This window comes from Pseudophryne corroboree, chromosome 8 (genome assembly GCF_028390025.1).
Source record: "Pseudophryne corroboree isolate aPseCor3 chromosome 8, aPseCor3.hap2, whole genome shotgun sequence".
Classification (NCBI taxonomy): domain Eukaryota; kingdom Metazoa; phylum Chordata; class Amphibia; order Anura; family Myobatrachidae; genus Pseudophryne; species Pseudophryne corroboree.
This window is the reverse complement of record NC_086451.1, coordinates 342337524-342363133: the sequence shown is the minus strand read 5'-3', so window position 1 is coordinate 342363133 and position 25610 is coordinate 342337524. Positions and strand designations below refer to the sequence as shown.

The 25610-nt window shown below is 45.2% G+C and overlaps 1 protein-coding gene across 2 annotated transcripts in view; it reads left to right on the top strand.

Moving 5' to 3' along the window:
- LOC134949087 (integrator complex subunit 6-like) overlaps window positions 1-25610 on the top strand; it is a 105090-nt gene that overhangs the window by 73687 nt on the left and 5793 nt on the right. For both annotated transcript variants that reach the window (XR_010183097.1, XM_063937456.1), the window contains exons 9-16: window positions 1423-1555; window positions 2909-3003; window positions 12939-13049; window positions 14177-14392; window positions 15548-15671; window positions 21637-21779; window positions 23406-23643; window positions 24647-25030. Coding sequence is in view for 1 of the 2 variants with exons in the window: in XM_063937456.1 (XP_063793526.1) it covers window positions 1423-1555; window positions 2909-3003; window positions 12939-13049; window positions 14177-14392; window positions 15548-15671; window positions 21637-21779; window positions 23406-23643; window positions 24647-25030 (1444 nt within the window). In the remaining variant the exon portion in view is untranslated. The remainder of the gene's footprint in view (window positions 1-1422; window positions 1556-2908; window positions 3004-12938; window positions 13050-14176; window positions 14393-15547; window positions 15672-21636; window positions 21780-23405; window positions 23644-24646; window positions 25031-25610) is intronic.

Sequence of the window (25610 nt, the reverse complement as noted above, 5' to 3'; positions counted from 1 at the left end):
CCATCTGCAGGACTCTGTAGTTGGTGTTTATTCAAGTGGTCATATAAAGGTAACCTTTCTGCTACTGTGAGAGAAAGTCTAGGAGGATAGGAGTCAATGTATGTTGAGACATTTTTAACAAATGTCTCTCTAAAGATTTTGCCACTTTGTAACCAGCTTCAGATACCTTTTTATTCAGGGTTGGAAAAATAACTGGGATCAATTATAAGTGGCTTATAAGAATTCTTCTCACTTGCACGTCCTCACAGCTGACACTTATTTATTATTTATTTTATTTATTAACAGTTTTTTTTATAAAGTGCAGTAAATTCCTTTGTGTTTTTCAATTGGAATCAGTGATAAAACAAAACTGGGTATTAGCAAACAGACCCAGAAATAGGAGGGCCCTGCCCTGTTTGCAAGCTTATAATATATAGGGAAATAGGCATTGATACACAAGGATCGGAGCTGTCTATTGCGTAATTGCCCACCAGATTGCAAGGATTCTTGGTGGGCTGCATGATATGGTCACACAGCAATGATGAACCGGAGTCAGGAGGATGTGAAAGTGAAGAAATAAAATGTGGGGATGTAATTGAATAGGAAAGCTATGAAGGTTATGTGAGCAATTAATGGAAGAACTGCTGTATTTAGTTGCCCCTGGGCTTTCACTGTTCAGTTGCAATAGTTTATCAGTGCATTGGATTTGTTTTTAAATGTATTTTAAGTTTCAAACGTACTCCAATAATACAAAATGATGTCAATTAATAAAGACTTCAGAACTGGAATACAAGGTGATACAAAAACAGATCAGTAAGCAAAAATCCTAGGTAAATTATATGGTAGAATGCACAAATCATATGCCAGTGAAAACAGAATTACTATTGTGCATGTGTAGTGCAATGTATTCGCAATGAGCATTGCGTTCAGCGACAGCACACAGTTCCATAGAGGTAAGCAGGATCACTTCATTACATTACATTGTATGGGAATGTGGTTTTGACATTGTAAATATATACTTAAATAATGCAGAAACGTCTGCATCCACATTAATTACTGGGCCAAAGAGCTTAAAAATAGGCCCCTTGAACATAAGCAAAGACGATAATAGTTGGAATTTCAAATATCTTGTTCAGTGGCCAAAGGGGTGCAACGACTGGGGTCCCACCACCAATGAAGGTGGCACTTTGAAAGCCACACTGTGGTTATGTCTCCAGACAAATTGTAAAACGGTCTGTGCATTTCAGTTAATGTAGACCTCTGTATCTTGACTGGGGGTGTAGAGCAGTCTGGGTAGGAGATTAATTTTGGAATTTGCCCATGAGAAGGTTTAACTACAGTGCTAGCGATCCAGATCCATGGCTTGCGGGTGTAACCCAAGAGATTTGGGTTTAGACTTGCAGGAGTTTTATTTATATTTATATATGATATTTTCTGTTGCAGGTTTTTGTGAGCAGTAGTGGAAAGTACAGTGAGATGGGCCAACCATTTGGGTATTTAAAGGCCAGCACCACTCTTACCTGTGTGAACCTCTTTGTTATGCCATACAACTATCCGGTATTACTTCCTTTGCTTGGTAAGTGTTCAAGCAACGATCTACTATCTCTTATTTCTCAAAATGACGCAGTCATTGTATACTTGGTAAAGTACTTGCATGGCCACACCTGCCTGCAGTATACTTAATAGGGAGAATAAGTCTACATTTTTCATTTGCCAACACAGTAAAGCTGAAGTTAGCGGCCATGGCCTTGGACTTTGCCCTCAGCTGTGTACTTTGCTGCTAATTAGCTGTCTGTTTAGCTGATAAATGTTGTGCACTGCTATATCTAATGCTGCTTTCACATCGCAAACCCTGCTTTTAAAACTGTTCTTAAAACGGGTCTGAGCAGTTAAACCCCCTTCACATTACATCGCATGTTGTAACCAGTATATTACCATTTCATTACCGTTTTGGTACCTTTCACACTGAACCCGTTTCACGCATAGAAAACAGTGGTTGTCATTATAAATGGACTTTTCTGGCCCACACATTATTAATTAATTATTTATTAATTAATTATTAATAATTTGGCTAGTTGTATGATGGAACCCAGCAGATTCCAGCATCTTTACCATGTTTTTGTAGATTACTGCATCCTTCACTGTCCCAGTGATTTGTCTACATATTTCTTCATCCCCTCTCATCCTAAGCAGCTCCCTAACCACCTCATCACTCCAATTTGCCATTTTAAACTGTATTCTGTATAATAAAACGCTCCCTTCACTCTCATGTGTTTCCTCCAGTTTATTTCCTGCTTCTGCCTGGTGACATCACGCATGGAGACAGCCTATCACCTTCTGTGGCTTGGAAATACTGTTTCTGAGCCTTTCACATTGCACAATGAAACGGGTTTCAACCGTGTAGGACCCTGCTTTTTAACCGTTTCAAAATACCGGTATTTTGAAAACTGTAAATTCAAGGTGGCCCTTTCACACAGCAACTAGAACCGTTTTGGAAGTCTTAAAAATCGGCAATTTACCGGGTTAAAGATGCGGTGTGAAAGGGGTATAAATGGTGTTATATAGAGTAAACTGCATTTAACAACAAGACATATGAATGTGGTCACAGTTTGGAAAGTTGATTGAAAGTATATATTATTCTAGTCACCAGCAAAGGCTCCACGGTACGCGAACAAATGGCAGGAGTATTCATTGATTTTTATTTTTATTTTTTTACTAAGGTTGTCTTCTAGGCCAATGTCTTCTGCTGCAGCCTCCTAGGTATTAAGCTGTATGGCAGCTGGTGTATCTGTTCCCTGACAAGTATGCCATACATTATTTTGTAGTATAGGTCCTGTTTAGGACATTACTGAAGTTACAAGACCTATATCCATTTTCAGTATCTGTTTTTCATTTCACACTGCTATTATGACTTACATTCCTTTTACAGATGACTTATTCAAGTTGCACAAACTAAAGCCCAGTCTGAAGTGGCGACAGTCCTTTGATAACTATTTGAAAACAATGCCACCGTATTTCATAATGGTAAGCTCTAGTCATTGATCAATTGTTTTTATAGATATAGGCCACATATATGCAGGTTGTATGAGCCACAACAGGACACAGTTATAATGTGCCAATAATGGTACATATTAGATTCAAAATGAAATAAATGTTTATAATTGTATAGTTGCTTAGTCCTGGGCGATACAGGTGTTCTGACATAGACGCTGAGCCTGGCTTCAGTAAAGTCTAGGTCTCCTTCAACGGTTGTAACTCCACGTTACAGTGTTGCACTACTGGCAGTAACACTAGAACAATAACTGATATTGCTCCAATTAGTCTTGTAACCTGGTGATGCTGACCTTTCTCACAAAGGCCTCTTTGTACTTCTATCTGGGTACATATTTTCTAAATTTACACTTTAGGTGTACAAGTATATTCTGCATTTACAGAATTAGTTAATGCCACCAAAGACATTATGGCAGAGTTTCCCAAACTCCGCCCTTACAGTCCAGGTTCTGAGGATGTCCCTGTTTTAGCACAGGGTCCTTAATCAGTACCTCAGTGAATTTGATTTAACCATCAAGACCTAAGCATGGATATCCTTACAACATGGATTGTAAGAGCAGAGTTTGGACAACTCTGCATTAGTGGGTTTTTCAAAAGTGTTTGGGATTAACCTGTAACTATTTTTTTTAAATGGTCACTCCCTTCCCCTCAATATTAAATGCAAAACATATATATATATATATATATATATATATATATATATATATATATAGATATATATATATAGATATATATATATAGATATATATATATAGATATATATATAGATAGATAGATAGAGATATATTTATAACATTGAGGTGTAGAGTGGCTCTTGATCCAGAGGCACCAACAGGCTAAAGCTTTAGGCTGTCCCAGGATGCATTGGGGCCTCCTTTATATCCCTGACTCCAGGCACTGAGGGCTCAGTTTCGAGTTGGTGCCAGCAGCAGCAGGTCACTTAACGGGGGCTGCACTGGGCAGCCCTGAAAAAGCTTTTCTAAGAAGATTTCTTCTCTGGGCTGTCAGTGCTGTATGTCAGGGTGACACTTCAGCGCTGCAGCTCCATCACCTCCCAAGCGGCGTCCCATACTCCCGCGGCTCAGTTCCTGAATACTTGCGGCGGAGACGTCCCGGCTTAGGCACACATCGCTGACTGTTCGCGTGGCTGCTACGGGGAGGAGGTAAGAGGGTCCCCTGCCATTAAATCGCATTCCGTCCGCAACCTAGGGAGACGGGTCGCAGTACTGGTGTGGACACTGTCACCGAGCAGGTACCCCCACTAGACCACCGGGGCGCCTGAGTACAGGTCGGGTGTACTAACACCCCATTTAATAAGACTCTTAGTACCTGGGGTGGAAGTTCAGCATAGGGGAGGTGGCGCTTTACCTGTAACCCTTCCACAGGCCCAGGGTGCATATCCTTGCTGATTTCCCACCCTGGAGCTGCCTCACACTCTCCCTCACTCCCTGACTGAGACACTGTGCGCCATCTTATGAGCATAGCTGCGGCTGGTCTCCGGGACTACAGGGCAAGGTCTCCTTTGTAAAGCCGCCTGTATACAGCGCTGAGCCTTTACAAACACTTAAGTATACTAGATGTCTTTCTACAGACGTTAGTTGAGAGAGTGTACCTAGTACTGAATACATTGATATATTATCTGGTTAATGACCGTGCTGTGAGAGATATAATATTTATATTTAGTCCAGTGCAGCTTTATTGTGCTAATAATTACTGCATTGACTGTGTGTGCCTGTATCTGCTGTGTGGTTTCGCTCTGTGTTTCCCAGATATAACTGTTACTATATTCTGTATCCTAAGGATCTAGATGTGTCTGGGTCTGCTATTATAGTGCGACACAGTATTTATCAAATACGTATAAGTTACTGTGTACTCACTCTCATAATACCGGATTTATTCGCAGGTATTGTACATTGTCTGGCTTTACCGTACTAAGTCGCTCTGTTGTTGCATTTATACATAGGGGTATATGCAATTGCGGTCGAATTCCCGAAAATGTCGAAAAACGGGACATTTTCGCCCAAAAAAAAAATTCAACAATGCAATTCAGTACTTTTCGTCAAAAAAACGGACTTTCAAAATTCGACTTTTTGAAATTCGACATTTGTCAAATTCGACATTTCTGCAATGGTACAAATGCAGCAATTCGACAAACGTATATTCAATTGAAGATTGTAAATTCGACAACAGTGCTTTTAGACAGTAAATTCGTCATTTTCAATCCGCCACACTTTGCTGGCGGAATCTAATAAAAAATTATAAAAACATGTTTTTTTTGTGTTTTTTTTATTGGTTATAGCATATCTATTTATATTAGAAGGGATTAGATACTTGGTTTGTCTATTTTGGAGGCACAAGTATTATTTATATATTTTTAAAAATATTATTATTATTATTATATATATATATATATATATATATATATATTTTTTTTTTTAAATGGAATGGTAAAAATCTGAAGAAAAAAAATGCGTGGGGTCCCCCCTCCTAAGCATAACCAGCCTCGGGCTCTTCGAGCCGGTCCTGGTTCTAAAAATCCGGGGGGGAAATTGACATGGGATCCCCCGTATTTTTAAAACCAGCACCGGGCTCTGCGCCTGGTGCAAAAAATACGGGGGACCCCTACGCTTTTTGTCCCCCGTATTTTTTTGCACCATTATAATAATAATATTTTTAAAAATATTATAATAATAATATTATAATAATAATTATAATTTTTGCACCATTATAATAATAATAATAATATTTTTAAAAATATATAAATAATACTTGTGCCTCCAAAATAGACAAACCAAGTATCTAATCCCTTCTACATTTTTTACACCAGCATCGGGCTCCACTAGCTGGGTAGATAATGCCACAGCCGGGGGTCACTTTTATACAGCGCCCTGCGGCCGTGGCATTAAATACGCAACTTGTCACCCCTGGCCGGGGTACCCTGGAGGAGTGGGGACCCCTTCAATCACGGGGTCCCCCCCCTCCAGCCACCCAAGGGCCAGGGGTGAAGCCCGAGGCTGTCCCCCCCCCCCCATCCAAGGGCTGCGGATGAGGGGCTGATAGCCTTGTGAAAATTGAAAGAATATTGTTTTTTCCAGTCGTACTACAAGTACCAGCATGTGGGAGAAAAACGGGCTCGCTGGTACCTGTAGTTCTACTGGAAAAAAAATACCCAAATAAAAACAGGACACGCACACCGTGAGAGTAAAACTTTATTTCACACATGTCGACACACACATACTTACCTATGTTCACACGCCGACCTCTGTCCACTTGTCCAAGTAGAATCCACGGTGTAACTGAAAATAAAATTATACTCACCTGATCCAGTGTCCTGTGGTCTTTTATTATAATCCACGTACTTGGCAAAAAAAAAAAACCGAACACCCGGACCAGGCTGACCCCTTTCCCCGAATGCAGAGACCGACCCCCCCCCGTGACTGCTGTCACAGAAAGGTCTCTTCAGCCAATCAGGAAGCGCCACTTCGTGGCACTCTCCTGATTGGCTGTATGCACGTCTGCTGGCAGACAGCGCATCGCACAGCTCCCTCCATTAGTTTCAATGGTGGGAACTTTGCGGTCAGCGGTGGGGTTACCCGCGGTCAGCCGCTGACCGCGGGTGACCTGACCGCAAAGTTCCCACCATTGAATATAATGGTAAGGCTTTGCGATGCGCTGTCTGACAGCTCAGACGCGCATAGCCAATCAGCAGAGTGCCACGAAGTTGTGCTCGCTGATTGGCTGAAGGGACCCTCGCGTGGGGTCCCGGCATTCGTGGAAAGGGGTCCCATGTGTAAACATGGGACCCCTTTCAGTCCGGGTTGCCGTTTTGTTGTTTTGCCGTTTTGTTGTTTTGCCAAGTACGAGGATTATTTTAAAAGATCCGGACACTGGATCAGGTGAGTATAATTTTATTCACAGGTACCCCGGATTCTTCAGTGACGAGGGGGGCGTGGCAGTCGGCGGGTCAACATAGGTAAGTATGTATGTGTCGGTATGTATGAAATAAACTTTTACTTTCACAGTGTGTGTCTCCTGTTTTTATTTGGGTATTTTTTCCCCAGTAGAACTACAGGTGCCAGCGGGCCCGTTTTTCCACCCGCATGCTGGTACTTGTGGTTCTCCAAGTACCAGCTTGGGGAGGGGGAGGGGGGGGGGGGGCTTGCTGGGACTTGTAGTTCTTCTGGAAAAACCAATAGTCTTACATTTTACTCAAGGCTATCAGCCCCCCATCCGCAGCCCTTGAATGGGGGGGACAGCCACGGGCTTCACCCCTGGCCCTTGGGTGGCTGGGGGGGGGACCCCTTGATTGAAGGGGGTCCCCACTCCCCCAGGGTACCCCGGCCAGGGGTGACTAGTTGGATATTTAATGCCACGGCCGCAGGGCGCTGTATAAAAGTGACCCCCAGCTGTGGCATTATCTGTCCAGCTAGTGGAGCCCGATGCTGGTGTAAAAAATACGGGGGACCCCTACGCTTTTTGTCCCCTGTATTTTTTGCACCAGGCGCAGAGCCCGGTGCTGGTTTTAAAAATACGGGGGATCCCCTGTCAGTTTTTTCCCCGGATTTTTAGAACCAGGACCGGCTCGAAGAGCCCGAGGCTGGTTATGCTTAGGAGGGGGAACCCCACGCAATTTTTTTTCATGGTTTTTCCCGTTTTTTTTACATTTTTACAAGTCTAATCAAAATCCGTCAAATCGGCCGTTTTTCGACAGCGGGACTGTCGAATCCGTTTTTTATTGAATATGTTGAATTCCGGCACCCACTTGCCGGAATTCGACGGTCGAATTGTGTCGAATTAAAAAACGGGCGAAAAATTGCCGCGATTCGCCGGCAATTGCATATACCCCATAATGTCTAACAGAAAGGGCAGAAAATCAGTGGAAGATCCTGCAGCTTGCAGAGTATGCTCCAAGGATTTACTAAAGGGGGAAGTTTTGTATGATAGTCTGTGTACTATGTGTCGTACACCTCCCAGTCAGTCCGCAGCTCCTGTGCCTACTATGGAGCCACCTGTTCCACTGCAACCACAAATTGTTCCTATGGTTAATGCGCCTTGGGTGGAAAATGTATCTAACCAGCTGCAGCAATTAAATCAGTCCTTGGTTAGACAAAAATCCACCCAAGGTCTCTCCCGTGTCTCTGGGTCATCTAAGCTGGCTGCTTCCTCACAATCCACATACCCCTTTGATGTTTCATCTAAAGAGAAGGGGGAGCATACGGTCCTGTCAGGTACTGAGTCAGGTGTTACTGATGAGGATTCTCCCTTGCAGATTGATGTCCCTGCCCTAGTGGTTGCTATTAGGCAAATCTCTGATGATGAGAATCCCACTACTGTGGCTAAGAAAACTGATATGTTTAAATGGCAGAAAGTGGTTAAAAATCTATTTCCTCATTCTGATCATTTAGTGGACATCAGGCGGGAAGAAATTCCCTCTGTTTAAATGGGCTTTGGCTCGCTATCCTCTCCCTGCAGAGTTATGTACCAAGTGGGAAAATCCACTACCGGTGGATTCTCAGGTCACCCGTCTCGTGGTGTCGTCCACTCTGCCTGTCACTTCACTGAAGGAACCGACAGATAAGCGTGTAGAGGGATGCCTGAAATCTATTTACTCCTTTACGGTTCCGGTATGAATGGTCGACAGTCATTAGGTGGACCACTGTTATGGTCGACACATGAAAAGATTGATAGGGATTTTTGAACTGTTTGTTTTGTGTAATTTTTTCCGTAACATGACCAGGAACCCCAATTAGTGTACCACGTCCCCTTGCATGGCTCGCTTCCCACGCCATGCCGCGGGCAAGGTGCCTCACTCCGCTACCTCTGCTCTCGGCACAGGTTACTATTCCCAATCGTAGTCCATGTGGATGGTACAGTATGAAAGAATAAAAAGCCATGTCGACCATTTCCATGTGTCCATGTCAACCATGTCAATGTCGACTTAATGACGGTCGACCATCCAAACGGATACCCTCCCTTACAGGAGTTGTGCATAGGCCCACTATTGCTGCCTCCTGCGCTGCAAAAGGCATTGAAGCCTGGGTTCAGGCATTAGGAGGAGCTTCCCAAGGATATCTCTGACACTGCCAGACAATACCCGTCTCATATTACCACCGCCACCTATTATATTCAGGAGGCGTCCTCTGAAGCGGGCTGTGTTGGCGGCCAAGGCATCGACTACGACTTTCCGGGCTCGCCGTATTCTGTGGTTGAGGTCATGGAAGGTGGACCTAGACTCTAAAAAGACTTTAGAGGTACTCCCCTTCACTGGGTTCATTTTGTTTGGGGAAGACCTTAATAAAGTTGTGTCTGAATTAACAGCTGCTAAGACTGCTTTTCTCCCAAATAATAATCCTTTTGCACAGAAGGCAAAAGGTACCACTTTTCGTTCCTTTTGGCCTCAAGGCATACCCGAGACAATCTCGTGCTCCCAAAACCACCAAGCCCAAGGCGAAACAATCCTGGGCGGCCAGTCAGTCTGCTTCTAAACAAGACCAGCCTGCTGCATGACGGGGCGGGCCTCCCCATGGGGGACCCCAAGGGTGGGAGGCCGGCTTCTACAGTTTGTCCAGGTCTGGTTAAAGACCACTTCAGACACATAGGTGCTGGAAGTTGACTCTCACGGGTACACGGTCTCTTTCACGAGACGTCCCCCTCGCCAGTTTTGCACCGCGGTTCTCCCTTCAGAACCGTTAAAGGCACAAGCTTTACAAACAGTTGTCCGTACAGGAGTGGTTGTGCCGTTACCTCAGTCTCAGAGAGGCAGAGGTTATTATTTGACTTGTTTCTCGTCCCAAAACCAACCTAAAATCTCTGAACAAGTTTGTGAGAGTGTCAAAGTTTTGTATGGAAAGACTGCGCTCCATTGTACTGGCTATGGAACCCGGAGACTATATGGTATCCCTGGATATATATAATGCATACCTGCATATAGCTATTGCTATGTCTCATCAGCAGTTTCTGCGGTTTGCTATTGGCAACCTCCACTATAAATTCCAGGCTCTGCCATTTGGACTGGCTATGGCTCCTCAAATCTTCACCAAGGTCATGGCCATGATGATGGCTTGAAACTTCAGGGCAGGATAAGATGCTTCCTTTGTTGCCCCAGAGTGTCAATACACTCGGCAATGCAAGTACTTGGCCTGATGGTGTCTGCTTTTGACATGGTAGAGTGCGCTCAATTTCATTCCCGCCCACTACAGAGGTTAATCCTTTCCAAGTGGGACGGCCTACCTCAGCGGATCAGATCTCACATGATCACTTTGACTCCGGAGGTTCATCTGTTGCTGACCTGGTGGCTCCAGGACCAGCGATTAAGCAGGGGCTGTGCCTTCTGGATCCCCGACTGGGTCCTGCTGACAACGGACGCCAGTCTGAGGGGATGGGATGCAGTGTTGGAGCAACACTCTTTTCAGGGTCGCTGGACCAAGGAGTAATCACTCCTCCCAATAAACATTCTGAAGCTGAGGGCGGTGTTCAATACGCTATCTCTCGCCCTGCCTCTGGTACAGAACAGGCCTGTTCAGGTACGGTCAGACAACGCCACCATGGTGGTTTTCAGAAACCATCAAGGCGGCACTCGAAGCCGCATGGCAATGATGGAAGTGTCAAAAATCCTTTGTTGGGCGGAACGCCATCTGCCAGCAATATCGGCAGTGTTCATTCTGGGCGTCCTAAACCGGGAAGCGGACTTCCTCAGTCGCCAGGACGTGCTCGCCGGAGGGTGGAGTCTTCATCTGGAAGTCTTTCAACTCGTGGACAGGTGGGACCTACCAGATGCAGACCTGATGGCGTCTCGACACAATCACAAGGTCCGATCTTCGGATCTCGGACAAGGGATCCTCGGGCAGTGTTCGTGGATGCACTGGCAATTCCATGGAACTTTCGGCTGCCCTATGTGTTCCCTCCGATGTCACTTCTGCCCAGGGTCCTACGGAAGTTCAAACTAGAAGGAGGATCCCTACTTATAGTAGCTCCAGCATGGCCCAGAAGGCATTGGTTCTCAGACCTGCAGGGTCTGTCGATGGGGCGTCCCCTTCTACTTCCTCAGTGGCCAGACCTCCTCGTACAGGGCCCTTGTGTCTACCCAGACCTGGCCATACTGGCCTTGACGGTGTGGCTCTTGAAGCATCACTCCTGAGGGCCAAGGGTTTTTCTGAGGTGGTTATTCAGACTATGTTGAAAGCCCTCAAACGGACCTCTGCCTGGATTTATTACAGTGTTTGGAATTCTTACTTCACCTGGTGTGCTGATAAGAATTATGATGTCTCTAGGTTCAGAACTTCCAGAATTCTGGCTTTTCTGCGACGTGGCCTTGACTTGGGTCTTTGTCTGGCCTCCCTCAAGGTTCACATATCTGTCTTGTCTGTATGGTTTCAGAGAAAAATTGCGTAGATTCCTGACGTTCATACTTTCACTCAGGGTGTCCTTCGGATTCAGCCTCCCTATGTCCCTCCTGTGGCTCCATGGGATCTGACTGTTGAACTGAATGCTCTGCAAGAGTCTCCATTTGAGCCTCTTGAGTCGGTGGACCTTAAATGGTTCACGGCCAAAGTCCTATTCTTGCTGTCTATTGCCTCTGCAAGAAGGGTTTCGGACTTAGGCGCCTTGTCCTGTCGGTTGCCCTTTTTGAGATATCGCCGTGACTGGGCAGTTCTACGAACTTCACCAGATTATTTGTCTAAGGTGCTGTTATCTTTTCACCTTAACCAAGAGATTGTGGTTACGGCCTTTATCTCTTCAGATCTGTCTTCCAAAGAGCGTTCTTTGGATGTGGTACAGGCTCTCCATATCGATGTGGAGAGGACTGCCTCTATCGGGAGGTCAGATACCCTTTTTGTCCTGTTTGGTTTTCAAGTCTTGGCCAGATGGATTAGAATGGTGATTGCACAAGCTTATGCGCAGGCTGGACTCCCAGCTCCTGCTGCTATTAATGCCCATTCTACTCAGTCTGTTGGACCACCCTGGGCGGCCTGCCGTGGCGCGTCTGCAGAACAATTGTGCAAGGCGGCTACGTGGTCCTCAGTGAACATGTTTCTTAGGTTCTATTCTATGCCTTTGATACTTTCGCCTCCTAGGATGCTTCCTTTGGATGCCGGATTCTCATATCCGCTAAGGCGCGTCCCCTCCCTTGATGAACAGCTTTATTAAGGACATCCCCAATGCTTCCCTGTGGAACACAATGTACCCTGCTGCAGAAAAGGAGTGTTATGGTACTTACTATTGTTAATACTCTTTCTGCGAGGCACGTTAGGTTCCACAGGGCGCCCACCCTGACGCACCTAGCTTCTATGGGTTTGTATGGCATTAGCCGCTGGTCCCTTCTCCTGTCGTGAGAATGTGGTTCTATGTGACTAACATCTGCCTTCTCTCTTGCCTGCTCCTGCATTGGACTGGTTAACGAAACTGAGCTCTCAGTGCCTGGAGGCGGGGTTATAGAGGAGCCCCCAATGCATCCTTGGTCAAGCCTAAAGCTTTAGCCTATTAGTGCCTCTGGATCAAGATCCACTGTACAGCCCAATGTTTCCCTATGGAACCCAATGTACCTCGCAGAAAGAGTGTTAACCATGGTAAGTCTACCATAACACTACATACATACATACACACACACACACACACACACGTCCCCTCGCATGGCGAGCGAAGCAATGTGCCTCTCAGGTTACCGTTCCCAATCGTAATCCACGTGGATCGTAAAGTATGAAAAAGTTTAAAAAAAGAAAGTGAAAACCTCATGTCGACCTTTTGATCTGTCGACCTAGTTACTGTCGACCAATAGTGGTCAACCTAGACACTGTCGACCTAACCTGCTTTTTTAGGCAATGCATGTACCACTGACTCCTTAGTGGTGCCTGTGTACAAGGCTTTGTGGAGTATTGTATGATCTCACCGTGCTTCTTTTCTTTTTCCAGCCATTAAAGAAAGCAATGAGAATGATGGGAGCTCCGAATCTAATATCTGAAAGTTTGGATTGTGGTCTTAGTTATAGTATTATTTCATATCTGAAAAAGCTTAGTCAACAGGTAATTAACATTGTTTATTGTCATTTATGTTAGCGCTTGTGATACAATTTGGAAAGTTAAAATTGGAATCTGGAAGTATTTTGGCCCAAGATCCAGCATACGTCTGTGTGTTAGTCAATTGTTTTTCATGTGTTCATTTGTTAATCGTGTGTTATTGAATCAGCCCCAGTGAAGCAACTTCGAGAGAAAATGTATAACCTGCAGCAAAATCTTAACTTAAATTGGGCAATAACATGTTAAAAGCTAAGGACTGCCGATTTGGGAAAATAATGGATCCTTTTTTTAAATTTTCTTAAAGATCTCCTTACATGTATTTTAAGGCATATATGGGGGCAGGGGGGGGGGGGGGGGCTGCACACCCTAATTCTGAACATGAGTGGTGCTACCATGCAAAAAAAAAAAAAAAGAGAAAAAGCAGGGGCACACTCTAAATACTAAACACTGCTAATCAGAATAATTATAATAAACTCTGCAATATAACATAGAGTACATTTGGTGCTTAGCATAATTTTCCCCAAAAATATGGGTCTACCAACTGCTACCAGGTGACCTCATCAGGTCGGTCCATAACACTAAGGTTCAAGTCAAGGATACGGGACACCCCCAGGCCAGCACAAGCCAACCAATGTATTTTAAAGCAAAATAAATTATAATTTCTATGTGACTAGTACATATCTCTTCGGTAAAAGTGATGGGATAACATTTGGGGTTTTTTTTGTTTTTTTTCCCTTGCCTTATTTCAGCCGTAGCCCATACATTGCCAATTGCAGGTCTTCCAAAAGATATGAAGTTTTGAATCTAAAATCATACCATTGAGAAACACATTTACAGATTGGTCGAAGTTGATAAAATATATCCCATATTTGTAAATCACAACTTTCATTTGTAAACCTACTTTGAGTATTTTGGGTATCAGAACCTTTGACGTCTTGACAGATGCAAGTCACAGTGCTGCATCTGGGTCTTATTCCTGGAGAGAGAGTGAAACATTCTGCTGCTTGTTAGGTTTTTTCTTTCTGGCCTGGTGCAGCATTTGGTTTATTCTCTGTAAAGAAGTTTTGTCGGCGCTGTAATGGCTTTAACTTCACAAATGTCTTAACGCTTTTCTATTCCTTTTTATGTTCCAGACTAAAATGGAGTCTGAAAGAATCATTACATCTGTTGGAAAAAAAGTCCCGCAGGAGACGGGAATTAAAGTAAAAAATAACTCCACAAGACTGTCTTTAGTACACAACAAAGACTTCAAACAGCTGCTGCAGGGGATCTCGGGAGAAACCTCTATCCGACTGTCTGAAATGAATGTAAAGGAGTTTCCTGGATTTCAAATTGGGCTTTTAAATAAGGTAAACTGACCACATTTTCATGATTGCTTTTTGCAGGTGCGCGCAGCTCTTTACACTTAAACCAAACACACTTTCACGTCTTACAATGTCAGTGTTCGCTTTCATTTTAAATACGTTTTTCAGAGAGTGGATTGTTCATTGGAGCTCAGAGGTCATGAGTGTCAGGAGCATTGTTTTATTGTGGAGTATTACAAATGGCATGTGTTACTATGGGCCTGAGCCATCCAATCTGAAGGAGGGACATGCAGAAGACATCTCAGTAGATTAGATGCATCCTGTATGTTTCTGCGATCCCAATACTGCGACTGATGTCGCTAGCTGGGATCCAAAATCGCGATCATCGGACAGCTAAGTAATAGCCAGTTAATCAGCTGGCCCACGGAAGCGCGGCCTGCCAGACCAGGAACACTCAGACCCCTGGCTTTCCTTATCCCACAAAATGGGGGCGTCCCGCGAAACGCAGGCTTTTCCCACCCCCTCAATGCCACTGCCTGCCAATCAGGCAGTGGGAAAGTACAGGCAAGATCGTAAGTCCTGTTCTGCGCTGCGGTAGATTCCCGATAATTAGGAATTTGCGTGCAGACACAGACCTGAATTGAGGTCTGAATCGGGCCCTATGTTCGGTTAAGTAGCCCTGGCTATGATTTCTGTTGTTGTTGGTCCTCTGCTGTTGTGATTATCCAGGGTTTGCTACCCTTTTGTACTTGAACATTTATGGTAAACAGCTGCTTAATGGTGTGCTTGTTGTATAATCCTATTACAGGTTGAGTATCCCATGTCCAAATATTCCGAAATACGGAATATTCTAAAATATAGAGTTTTTTTGAGTGAGACTGAGATAGTGAAACCTTTGTTTCCTGATGACTCAATGTACACAAACTTTGTTTAATACACAAAGTTATTACAAATATTATATTAAATGACCTTCAGGCTGTGTGTATAAGGTGTATATGAAACATAAATGCATTCTGTGCTTAGACTTGGGTATCTCATTATGGTATGCAATTATTCCAAAATACGGAAAAATCCAATATGTGAAATACTTCTGGCCCCAAGCATTTTGGATATGGGATACTCAACCTGTATAATCATTTATTTATATCTAGTGCATTGATTCATTTCAAAGGGCATGTTTCACTCTTAACTTGTCTTTAGGAACTGAAGCCCCAGACATACAGAAATGCCTATGACATTCCACGCAGGAATCTCCTGGATCAGTTGACGAGGATGAGGACCAATTTGTTAAAAACTCATAAACTGATTGTGGGACAAGATGAAGGTATGGTCTTGTTTCTGCTTGCTAATCTGCTCGATAATATATGAATGACTTAATAAGAAAACAAATACCAAAATAAAACGCCTTTTTTCTTTCTTGTTTTTATCTATTCAATCGATCATTGAGTAACCAAAACTATTATTGGAGCAAATGCACTGTAGTGAAAGGTGTGTGTGTGTGTGTGTGTGTGTGTGTGTGTGTATTTCTCTAACGTCCTAAGTGGATGCTGGGGACTCCGTAAGGACCATGGGGAATAGCGGCTCCGCAGGAGACTGGGCACAAAAGTAAAAGCTTTAGGACTACCTGGTGTGCACTGGGTCCTCCCCCTATGACCATCCTCCAAGCCTCAGTTAGATTTTTGTGCCCGAACGAGAAGGGTGCACACTAGGTGGCTCTCCTGAGCTGCTTAGTGAAAAGTTTAGTTTTAGGTTTTTTATTTTCAGTGAGACCTGCTGGCAACAGGCTCACTGCACCGAGGGACTAAGGGGAGAAGAAGCGAACTCACCTGCGTGCAGAGTGGATTGGGCTTCTTAGGCTACTGGACATTAGCTCCAGAGGGACGATCACAGGCCCAGCCATGGATGGGTCCCAGAGCCGCGCCGCCGGCCCCCTTACAGAGCCAGAAGACTGAAGAGGTCCGGGAAATCGGCGGCAGAAGACGTCCTGTCTTCGATAAGGTAGCGCACAGCACCGCAGCTGTGCGACATTGCTCTCAGCACACTTCACACTCCGGTCACTGAGGGTGCAGGGCGCTGGGGGGGGGCGCCCTGAGACGCAATAAAAACACCTTAGATGGCTAAAAATACATCACATATAGCTCCTGGGCTATATGGATGCATTTAACCCCTGCCAGTTTTTCCTTAAAACGGGAGAAAGGCCGCCGAAAAGGGGGCGGAGCCTATCTCCTCAGCACACAAGCGCCATTTTCCCTCACAGCTCCGTTGGAGGGAAGCTCCCTGACTCTCCCCTGCAGTCCTGCACTACAGAAACAGGGTAAAACAAGAGAGGGGGGGCACTAAATTTGGCAGATTAATAATACAGCAGCTATCTAAGGGAAAAACACTTATATAAGGTTATCCCTGTATATATATATATAGCGCTCTGGTGTGTGCTGGCAAACTCTCCCTCTGTCCCCCCAAAGGGCTAGTGGGGTCCTGTCCTCTATCAGAGCATTCCCTGTGTGTGTGCTGTGTGTCGGTACGTTGTGTCGACATGTATGAGGAGGAAAATGGTATGGAGGCGGAGCAATTGCCTGTAATAGTGATGTCACCCCCTAGGGAGTCGACACCTGACTGGATGGTCGTATGGAAGGAATTACGTGATAGCGTCAGCACTTTACAAAAGACTGTTGACGACATGAGACAGCCGGAAAAACAGTTAATACCTGTCCAGGCGTCTCAAACACCGTCAGGGGCTCTAAAGCGCCCGTTACCTCAGATGGTCGACACAGACCCAGACACGGACACTGACTCCAGTGTCGACGGTGAGGAAACAAACGTATTTTCCAGTAGGGCCACACGTTACATGATCACGGCAATGAAGGAGGTTTTGAACATTTCTGATACTACAAGTACCACAAAAAAGGGTATTATGTGGGGTGTGAAAAAACTACCCGTAGTTTTTCCTGAATCAGATGAATTAAATGAGGTGTGTGATGAAGCGTGGGTTTCCCCCGATAAAAAACTGCTAATTTCTAAAAAATTATTGGCATTATACCCTTTCCCGCCAGAGGTTAGGGCGCGTTGGGAAACACCCCCTAGGGTAGATAAGGCGCTCACACGCTTATCAAAACAAGTGGCGTTACCGTCTCCGGATACGGCCGCCCTCAAGGAGCCAGCTGATAGAAAGCTGGAAAATATCCTAAAAAGTATATACACACATACTGGTGTTATACTGAGACCAGCAATCGCCTCAGCCTGGATGTGCAGTGCTGGGGTGGCTTGGTCGGATTCCCTGACTGAAAATATTGATACCCTGGACAGGGACAGTATATTATTGACTATAGAGCATTTAAAGGATGCATTTCTATATATGCGAGATGCACAGAGGGATATTTGCACTCTGGCATCAAGAGTAAGTGCGCTGTCCATTTCTGCCAGAAGAGGGTTATGGACGCGACAGTGGTCAGGTGATGCGGATTCCAAACGGCATATGGAAGTATTGCCGTATAAAGGGGAGGAGTTATTTGGGGTCGGTCTATCGGACCTGGTGGCCACGGCAACGGCTGGGAAATCCACCTTTTTACCCCAGGTCACCTCTCAGCAGAAAAAGACACCGTCTTTTCAGGCTCAATCCTTTCGTCCCCATAAGGGCAAGCGGGCAAAAGGCCACTCATATCTGCCCCGGGGCAGAGGAAGGGGAAAAAGACTGCAGCAGGCAGCCTCTTCCCAGGAACAGAAGCCCTCCCCCGCTTCTGCCAAGTCCTCAGCATGACGCTGGGGCCTTACAAGCGGACTCAGGTACGGTGGGGGGTCGTCTCAAGAATTTCAGCGCGCAGTGGGCTCACTCGCAAGTGGACCCCTGGATCCTGCAGGTAGTATCTCAGGGGTACAAATTGGAATTCGAGACGTCTCCCCCTCGCCGGTTCCTGAAGTCTGCTTTACCAACGTCTCCCTCCGACAGGGAGGCGGTATTGGAAGCCATTCACAAGCTGTATTCCCAGCAGGTGATAATCAAGGTACCCCTCCTACAACAGGGAAAGGGGTATTATTCCACGCTGTTTGTGGTACCGAAGCCGGACGGCTCGGTAAGACCTATTTTAAATCTGAAATCCTTGAACACTTACATACAAAGGTTCAAATTCAAGATGGAGTCACTCAGAGCAGTGATAGCGAACCTGGAAGAAGGGGACTATATGGTGTCTCTGGACATCAAGGATGCTTACCTCCCATGTCCCAATTTGCCCTTCTCACCAAGGGTACCTCAGGTTTGTGGTACAGAACTGTCACTATCCGTTTCAGACGCTGCCGTTTGGATTGTCCACGGCACCCCGGGTCTTTACCAAGGTAATGGCCGAAATGATGATTCTTCTTCGAAGAAAAGGCGTCTTAATTATCCCTTACTTGGACGATCTCCTGATAAGGGCAAGGTCCAGGGAACAGTTAGAGGTCGGAGTAGCACTATCTCAAGTAGTGCTACGACAGCACGGGTGGATTCTAAATATTCCAAAATCGCAGCTGATTCCGACGACACGTCTGCTGTTCCTAGGGATGATTCTGGACACAGTCCAGAAAAAGGTGTTTCTCCCGGAGGAGAAAGCCAGGGAGTTATCCGAGCTAGTCAGGAACCTCCTAAAACCAGGCCAAGTGTCAGTGCATCAATGCACAAGGGTCCTGGGAAAAATGGTGGCTTCTTACGAAGCGATTCCATTCGGCAGATTCCACGCAATAATTTTTCAGTGGGATCTGCTGGACAAATGGTCCGGATCGCATCTTCAGATGCATCAGCGGATAACCCTGTCTCCAAGGACAAGGGTGTCTCTCCTGTGGTGGTTGCAGAGTGCTCATCTTCTAGAGGGCCGCAGATTCGGCATTCAGGACTGGGTCCTGGTGACCACGGATGTCAGCCTGAGAGGCTGGGGAGCAGTCACACAGGGAAGAAATTTCCAGGGCTTGTGGTCAAGCCTGGAGACATCACTTCACATAAATATCCTAGAGCTAAGAGCCATCTACAATGCTCTGAGCCTAGCAAGACCCCTGCTTCAAGGTCAGCCGGTGCTGATCCAGTCGGACAACATCACGGCAGTCGCCCACATAAACAGACAGGGCGGCACAAGAAGCAGGAGGGCAATGACAGAAGTTGCAAGGATTCTTCGCTGGGCAGAAAATCATGTGATAGCACTGTCAGCAGTGTTCATTCCGGGTGTGGACAACTGGGAAGCAGACTTCCTCAGCAGACACGACCTCCACCCGGGGGAGTGGGGACTTCACCCAGAAGTCTTCCACATGATTGTGAACCGTTGGGAAAAACCAAAGGTGGACATGATGGCGTCCCGCCTCAACAAAAAACTAGACAGATATTGCGCCAGGTCAAGGGACCCTCAGGCAATAGCTGTGGACGCTCTGGTAACACCATGGGTGTACCAGTCAATGTATGTGTTCCCTCCTCTGCCTCTCATACCCAAGGTACTGAGGATCATAAGAAGGAGAGGAGTAAGGACTATACTCGTGGCTCCGGATTGGCTAAGAAGGACTTGGTACCCGGAACTTCAAGAGATGCTCACAGAGGACCCGTGGCCTCTACCTCTAAGAAAGGACCTGCTCCAGCAGGGACCCGGTCTCTTCCAAGACTTACCGCGGCTGCGTTTGACGGCATGGCGGTTGAACGCCGGATCCTGAAGGAAAAAGGCATTCCGGATGAAGTCATCCCTACCCTGATCAAAGCCAGGAAGGATGTAACCGTACAACATTATCACCGTATTTGGCGTAAATATGTTGCGTGGTGCGAGGCCAGGAAGGCCCCTACAGAGGAATTTCAACTGGGTCGTTTCCTGCATTTCCTACAAACAGGACTGTCTATGGGCCTAAAATTAGGGTCCATTAAGGTTCAGATTTCGGCCCTGTCGATTTTCTTCCAAAAAGAACTGGCTTCAGTTCCTGAAGTACAGACGTTTGTCAAGGGGGTACTGCATATACAACCTCCTTTTGTGCCTCCATTGGCACCTTGGGATCTAAATGTAGTTTTGGGATTCCTAAAATCACATTGGTTTGAACCACTTTCCACTGTGGACTTAAAATATCTCACATGGAAGGTGGTAATGCTGTTAGCCCTGGCTTCAGCCAGGCGTGTCTCAGAATTGGCGGCTTTATCCTATAAAAGCCCTTACCTAATTTTTCATACGGACAGGGCAGAATTGAGGACTCGTCCTCATTTTCTCCCTAAGGTGGTTTCAGCATTTCACTTGAACCAGCCTATTGTGGTGCCTGCGGCTATTAGGGACTTGGAGGACTCCAAGTTGCTGGACGTAGTCAGGGCCCTGAAAATATATGTTTCCAGGACGGCTGGAGTCAGAAAATCTGACTCGCTATTTATCCTGTATGCACCCAACAAGCTGGGTGCTCCTGCTTCTAAGCAGACTATTGCTCGCTGGATTTGTAGTACAATTCAGCTTGCACATTCTGTGGCAGGCCTGCCACAGCCAAAATCTGTAAATGCCCATTCCACAAGGAAGGTGGGCTCATCTTGGGCGGCTGCCCGAGGGGTCTCGGCTTTACAACTTTGCCGAGCAGCTACTTGGTCAGGGGCAAACACGTTTGCTAAATTCTACAAATTTGATACCCTGGCTGAGGAGGACCTGGAGTTCTCTCATTCGGTGCTGCAGAGTCATCCGCACTCTCCCGCCCGTTTGGGAGCTTTGGTATAATCCCCATGGTCCTTACGGAGTCCCCAGCATCCACTTAGGACGTTAGAGAAAATAAGAATTTACTTACCGATAATTCTATTTCTCATAGTCCGTAGTGGATGCTGGGCGCCCATCCCAAGTGCGGATTGTCTGCAATACTTGTACATAGTTATTGTTACAAAAATCGGGTTATTATTGTTGTGAGCCATCTTTTCAGAGGCTCCTCTGTTATCATGCTGTTAACTGGGTTCAGATCACAGGCTGTACGGTGTGATTGGTGTGGCTGGTATGAGTCTTACCTGGGATTCAATATCCTTCCTTATTGTGTACGCTCGTCCGGGCACAGTATCCTAACTGAGGCTTGGAGGAGGGTCATAGGGGGAGGAGCCAGTGCACACCAGGTAGTCCTAAAGCTTTTACTTTTTGTGCCCAGTCTCCTGCGGAGCCGCTATTCCCCATGGTCCTTACGGAGTCCCCAGCATCCACTACGGACTATGAGAAATAGAATTATCGGTAAGTAAATTCTTATTATATATATATATATATATATATATATATATATATATATATATATATATATATATTTCTCCACTATTAACAGTGACCTATATATTATTCATATTGCAGACTGTCTACATAGTGTACCAGTGGCTCAGATGGGTAACTACCAAGAATACTTGAAGCTAATGCCTTCCCCTCTCAGAGAGATCGATCCTGATCAACCCAAGAGGCTTCACACTTTTGGAAATCCATTTAAACAGGATAAGAAGGTATTAATAGATTGTGTCCCTATAGATTGTAAGCTTGCGAGCAGGGCCTTCCTACCTCTGTCTGTCTGTCTGTCTGTCTTTGCCCAGTTTAGTTCTATAACTGTTGTTCTAATTGTAAAGCGCAACGGAATATGCTGCGCTATATAAGAAACTGCTAATAAATAATACAAGTAAATGGCACATGGTGTAAGAATGATATATTTCATTGCAATACTACATCTCCCAAACACAAATGTGTGTTTTTATTATTTTCTTTTTTTCTTAGTAAAATGGAATTTGAAAGATCCGCTTAGGGTAGCTACAATTTATTTACTGTCAACTGTTGTCTGCTTGGTCTTGTAGGCCGAGTGTTTGACATGGGTTATTATGATCAGATGATCACCCCTTTAAAGATAAAAACATACTGCAGTAACAAATACAGGGGGGATATGTATCAAAAAATAAAATGCTCCCATTTTTTAAAAGGCTGTTGACGGGAGGTTCATGGCTTGCGTCCTATCTCCCTCACCTCATTACTGCTCTTTTACAGTCTCCTGGGGCAGAGAAGGCTGTTGGTGGAGAGCAAGCCAGTGACTTTATTGCAGCAGCTGCTGTTCCCTGCCAGTTAATAGTTACTGCTTAGCACTGGTGTATTTATAATGAGTGTGGTGCACATGGGCCCCTGAGTCCAGGGGCCCCACACTATACGCTGCGCCCATTTCTTGAATACTTACCCATCCTGAATCCCATGCCGATGGCAGCAGCGCTGCAGAAATCACTGCTCCATTTTCCCAGCGTTATGCGCAGTAGAGAAATCGCCAGGAAAATATCCACACTGTCATTTTCCCGGAGATTGGCGCATTGGAGTCAGAGCCCTCTAGTGCAGTGAACGGGCACATTGGGGTTGTGCAATGCTGTTGGGTGTAGTTGGTTCAGGAACAATAATCTTTTGCTTTTTAGAATTTTGGTGCATGAGAAGTGTTGAGTACTGACCCTAATAATCCTCATAAACGAGTGTCGTATGGTATGCCGGCGGCCGGGCTCCCAGCGGCCTGCATACCGGCGCCAGAATCCCGACAGCTGGGCGGGCGCAAATGAGCCCCTTGCGGGCACGGTGGCGTGCTACGCGCACCACGATATCTATTCTCCCTCCAGCGGGGTCTTAGACCCCCAAGAGGAAGAAAAGGTGTCTGTATTCCAGCGCCGGTATAATGTGCGCCGGGTTCCCAACAGCCGGCAAACTGAAGACCACCCCTCATGAACATATACTTTAGATTGTTTTCATTTATGATTCATGCTCTATAGAGTGACATACATTTCCCTTTTAAAGAGCACTCAAGGGCCTAAATTACCTTTTTTTTGTCCCTTATTTGCAAAGCCACGCGCTGTATGAAATGAAAAATCCATAAAAATTTATGTTTTACAGATTAGCGAAGTCTATACATTAGTCGACTTTAGATTGTGTATAGTGCAGATGTTTTGAATAGTAATATTTCATTATTCTTATTAAGTTTTGTCATTTGTAATACAAATTCTAGAACTATAGCTTTTATTAAGTACAAAGTCCATTATTAAGGTTCATAGAAATTTCTATTTTATGCTATATTTCTAGCCTCTATAATTGTCTTTATTTCCTTCCATCCACAGGGTATGATGATTGATGAAGCTGATGAGTTCGTTGCTGGACCTCAAAATAAGATAAAACGTCCTGGCGAGGCCAACACTCCAGCGTCCCTCAAGAGAAGGCGAAGTATGTCTCCCCTGCTGCTAAGACGACCCCTGACTCCTCCTATCATAAGCAATCATGTAGGGGGGAAAGGTCCCCCTGCAGCTCCTGGCAGCCCGGTTCCACACAACCTCATCAAGCCTATTGCCATACACAAAGGTAAGATATAAATGTATGTTGGCAGTTTATATGCATGATGGTCAAGTACTGTGAGGCACCAGTGCTGGTTGTGGTGGTATATTCCCAGTAGAGAAGATGTGAGAGGAGGTTTATGTAGACTCATGGAGAAGAAAGTCTGATGGGTGCAGAGCAATTATAAGAAGTCTTTGAGATAAGAGTGAGAAGATGCTATAAGAGGTTGTCTCTCCCCCTTTCCTTTCCCTCCCAGCGTCCCTCTTTCACTTCCCTCCTCCCCTTTCACTTGTCTTAGTGTCACAGCAGTGGTCAGAAGCAGCTTATCTTGACTGGGGTTGCATTATCCATCCTCTCCCAGGCTCAGATGCAGTAGAAAAGCTGGAGTTGTGATTCAGCTGCTTTTCAATCACTGATTGGCTGAAAGTGCGCCACACAGTGCTTATGTCTCCGTGCAGTGTGCTCCCAGCCTATCCCGTGACTGAGAGCAACTGAATCATGAGACTCCATCTATTATATGGGCAGCTGGGAGAGTCTGAGAGGACTGGGCAATACAACCGAAACCAAGAATGTAAGTATTATCCCGTCCATTCCTGGGATTTAGCTATTATAAGCCCAGGTATTTTTGGGATCCCGGTATTGACTTCTGTAGTGAGCAGGAAACTAATTTCTTTCTGTTCATTTCATCTCTTACCTGCTGCTCCTGGCCTTACACTTTTTTCATTGGATAGGATTTAATCTGATTAAGTGGGATTATTTGGCAAAATGTTTAACGTGGGTATGCCCAAGGGGGAAAAAATACGATCAGATCACTGAACATGCCATAGACATTGGAAACCAGATGCCTGGGCTGTGCTGTGTGTCTTATGCAGTGTAACGTTGAACTGAACTAAAGCTGGGTACACACTAATAGATACAATATCCATTGTATAAATGTCCATTGTCCATGTACACATAATGAGGCATAACTCCTATATATTGACAGTTATGCAGAAATGTTTAGTCTACCTTACCTTGTGTTATTTTCCAGATGCCAATAACATAGTGACTCCAGAAGGAAATGGAGAGAGAACAGACAATGGTCAGACTGTGGAAAGACAAATAGATGGACTGTCACCACTAATAATCCCTGCTGCTTTGGATGATGGCGATTTGCTGCCTAATAACTTTGATTCTGTTACGGATGAACTAAATTGCTTAAATGAGGATATCTTAGACCACAAGCCTGTTAACAACACACTTATTAAGGCTCATTTGGATAGCTATATGGCTCTGGAGGATTCCCTTGTGACTCAGGGATGTACATCAGGAATGACTTCGCCAAACTCACTGCAGGAAATGCAAACCATTATCAATGGGACAAATGCAGATATTAAGATCAGGGTCATGAAAGAAGTACGGAAACCGGGAAGAAGTAAGTTGAAGCCAATTAATGATGTACCTCAAGGTTATGTTTCAGTGTAATGCTGCAGTGGCCTTGGCGTATTGTATATCCCCACCAATCTTCCCAAGACAGTCCACTGTCAGGAGGTCTCCCTGTGTAAGGACATGTGTGTCACATATAGGAGGTATCCATTTACCTTGATAACTTTGTGCCTGCGAAAAACGTGGCATCTGGGCAAATAGGATAGCCCTGGACGAGTCAATTGGATACTGCCTACAAAGTGGATTTTTATGTTTCTCGTACAATTGACCTACAACCCTCCCCCCCCCCCCCCTATTGTGTATCAGTAGCATACATACAATGCATCCAGAAAGTATTCACAGCGCTTCACTTTTCCCACATTTTGTTATGTGAGATTTTTGCAATTTTATTGAAAAATAAAAAAAACTGAGAAATCACGTGTACATAAGTATTCACAGCCTTTGCTCAATACTTTGTTGATGCACCTTTGGCAGCAATTACAGCCTCAAGTCTGTCACAAGCTTGGCACATCTATCTTTGGGCTGTTTTGCTCATTCCTCTTTGCAGCACCTCCCAAACTCCATCAGGT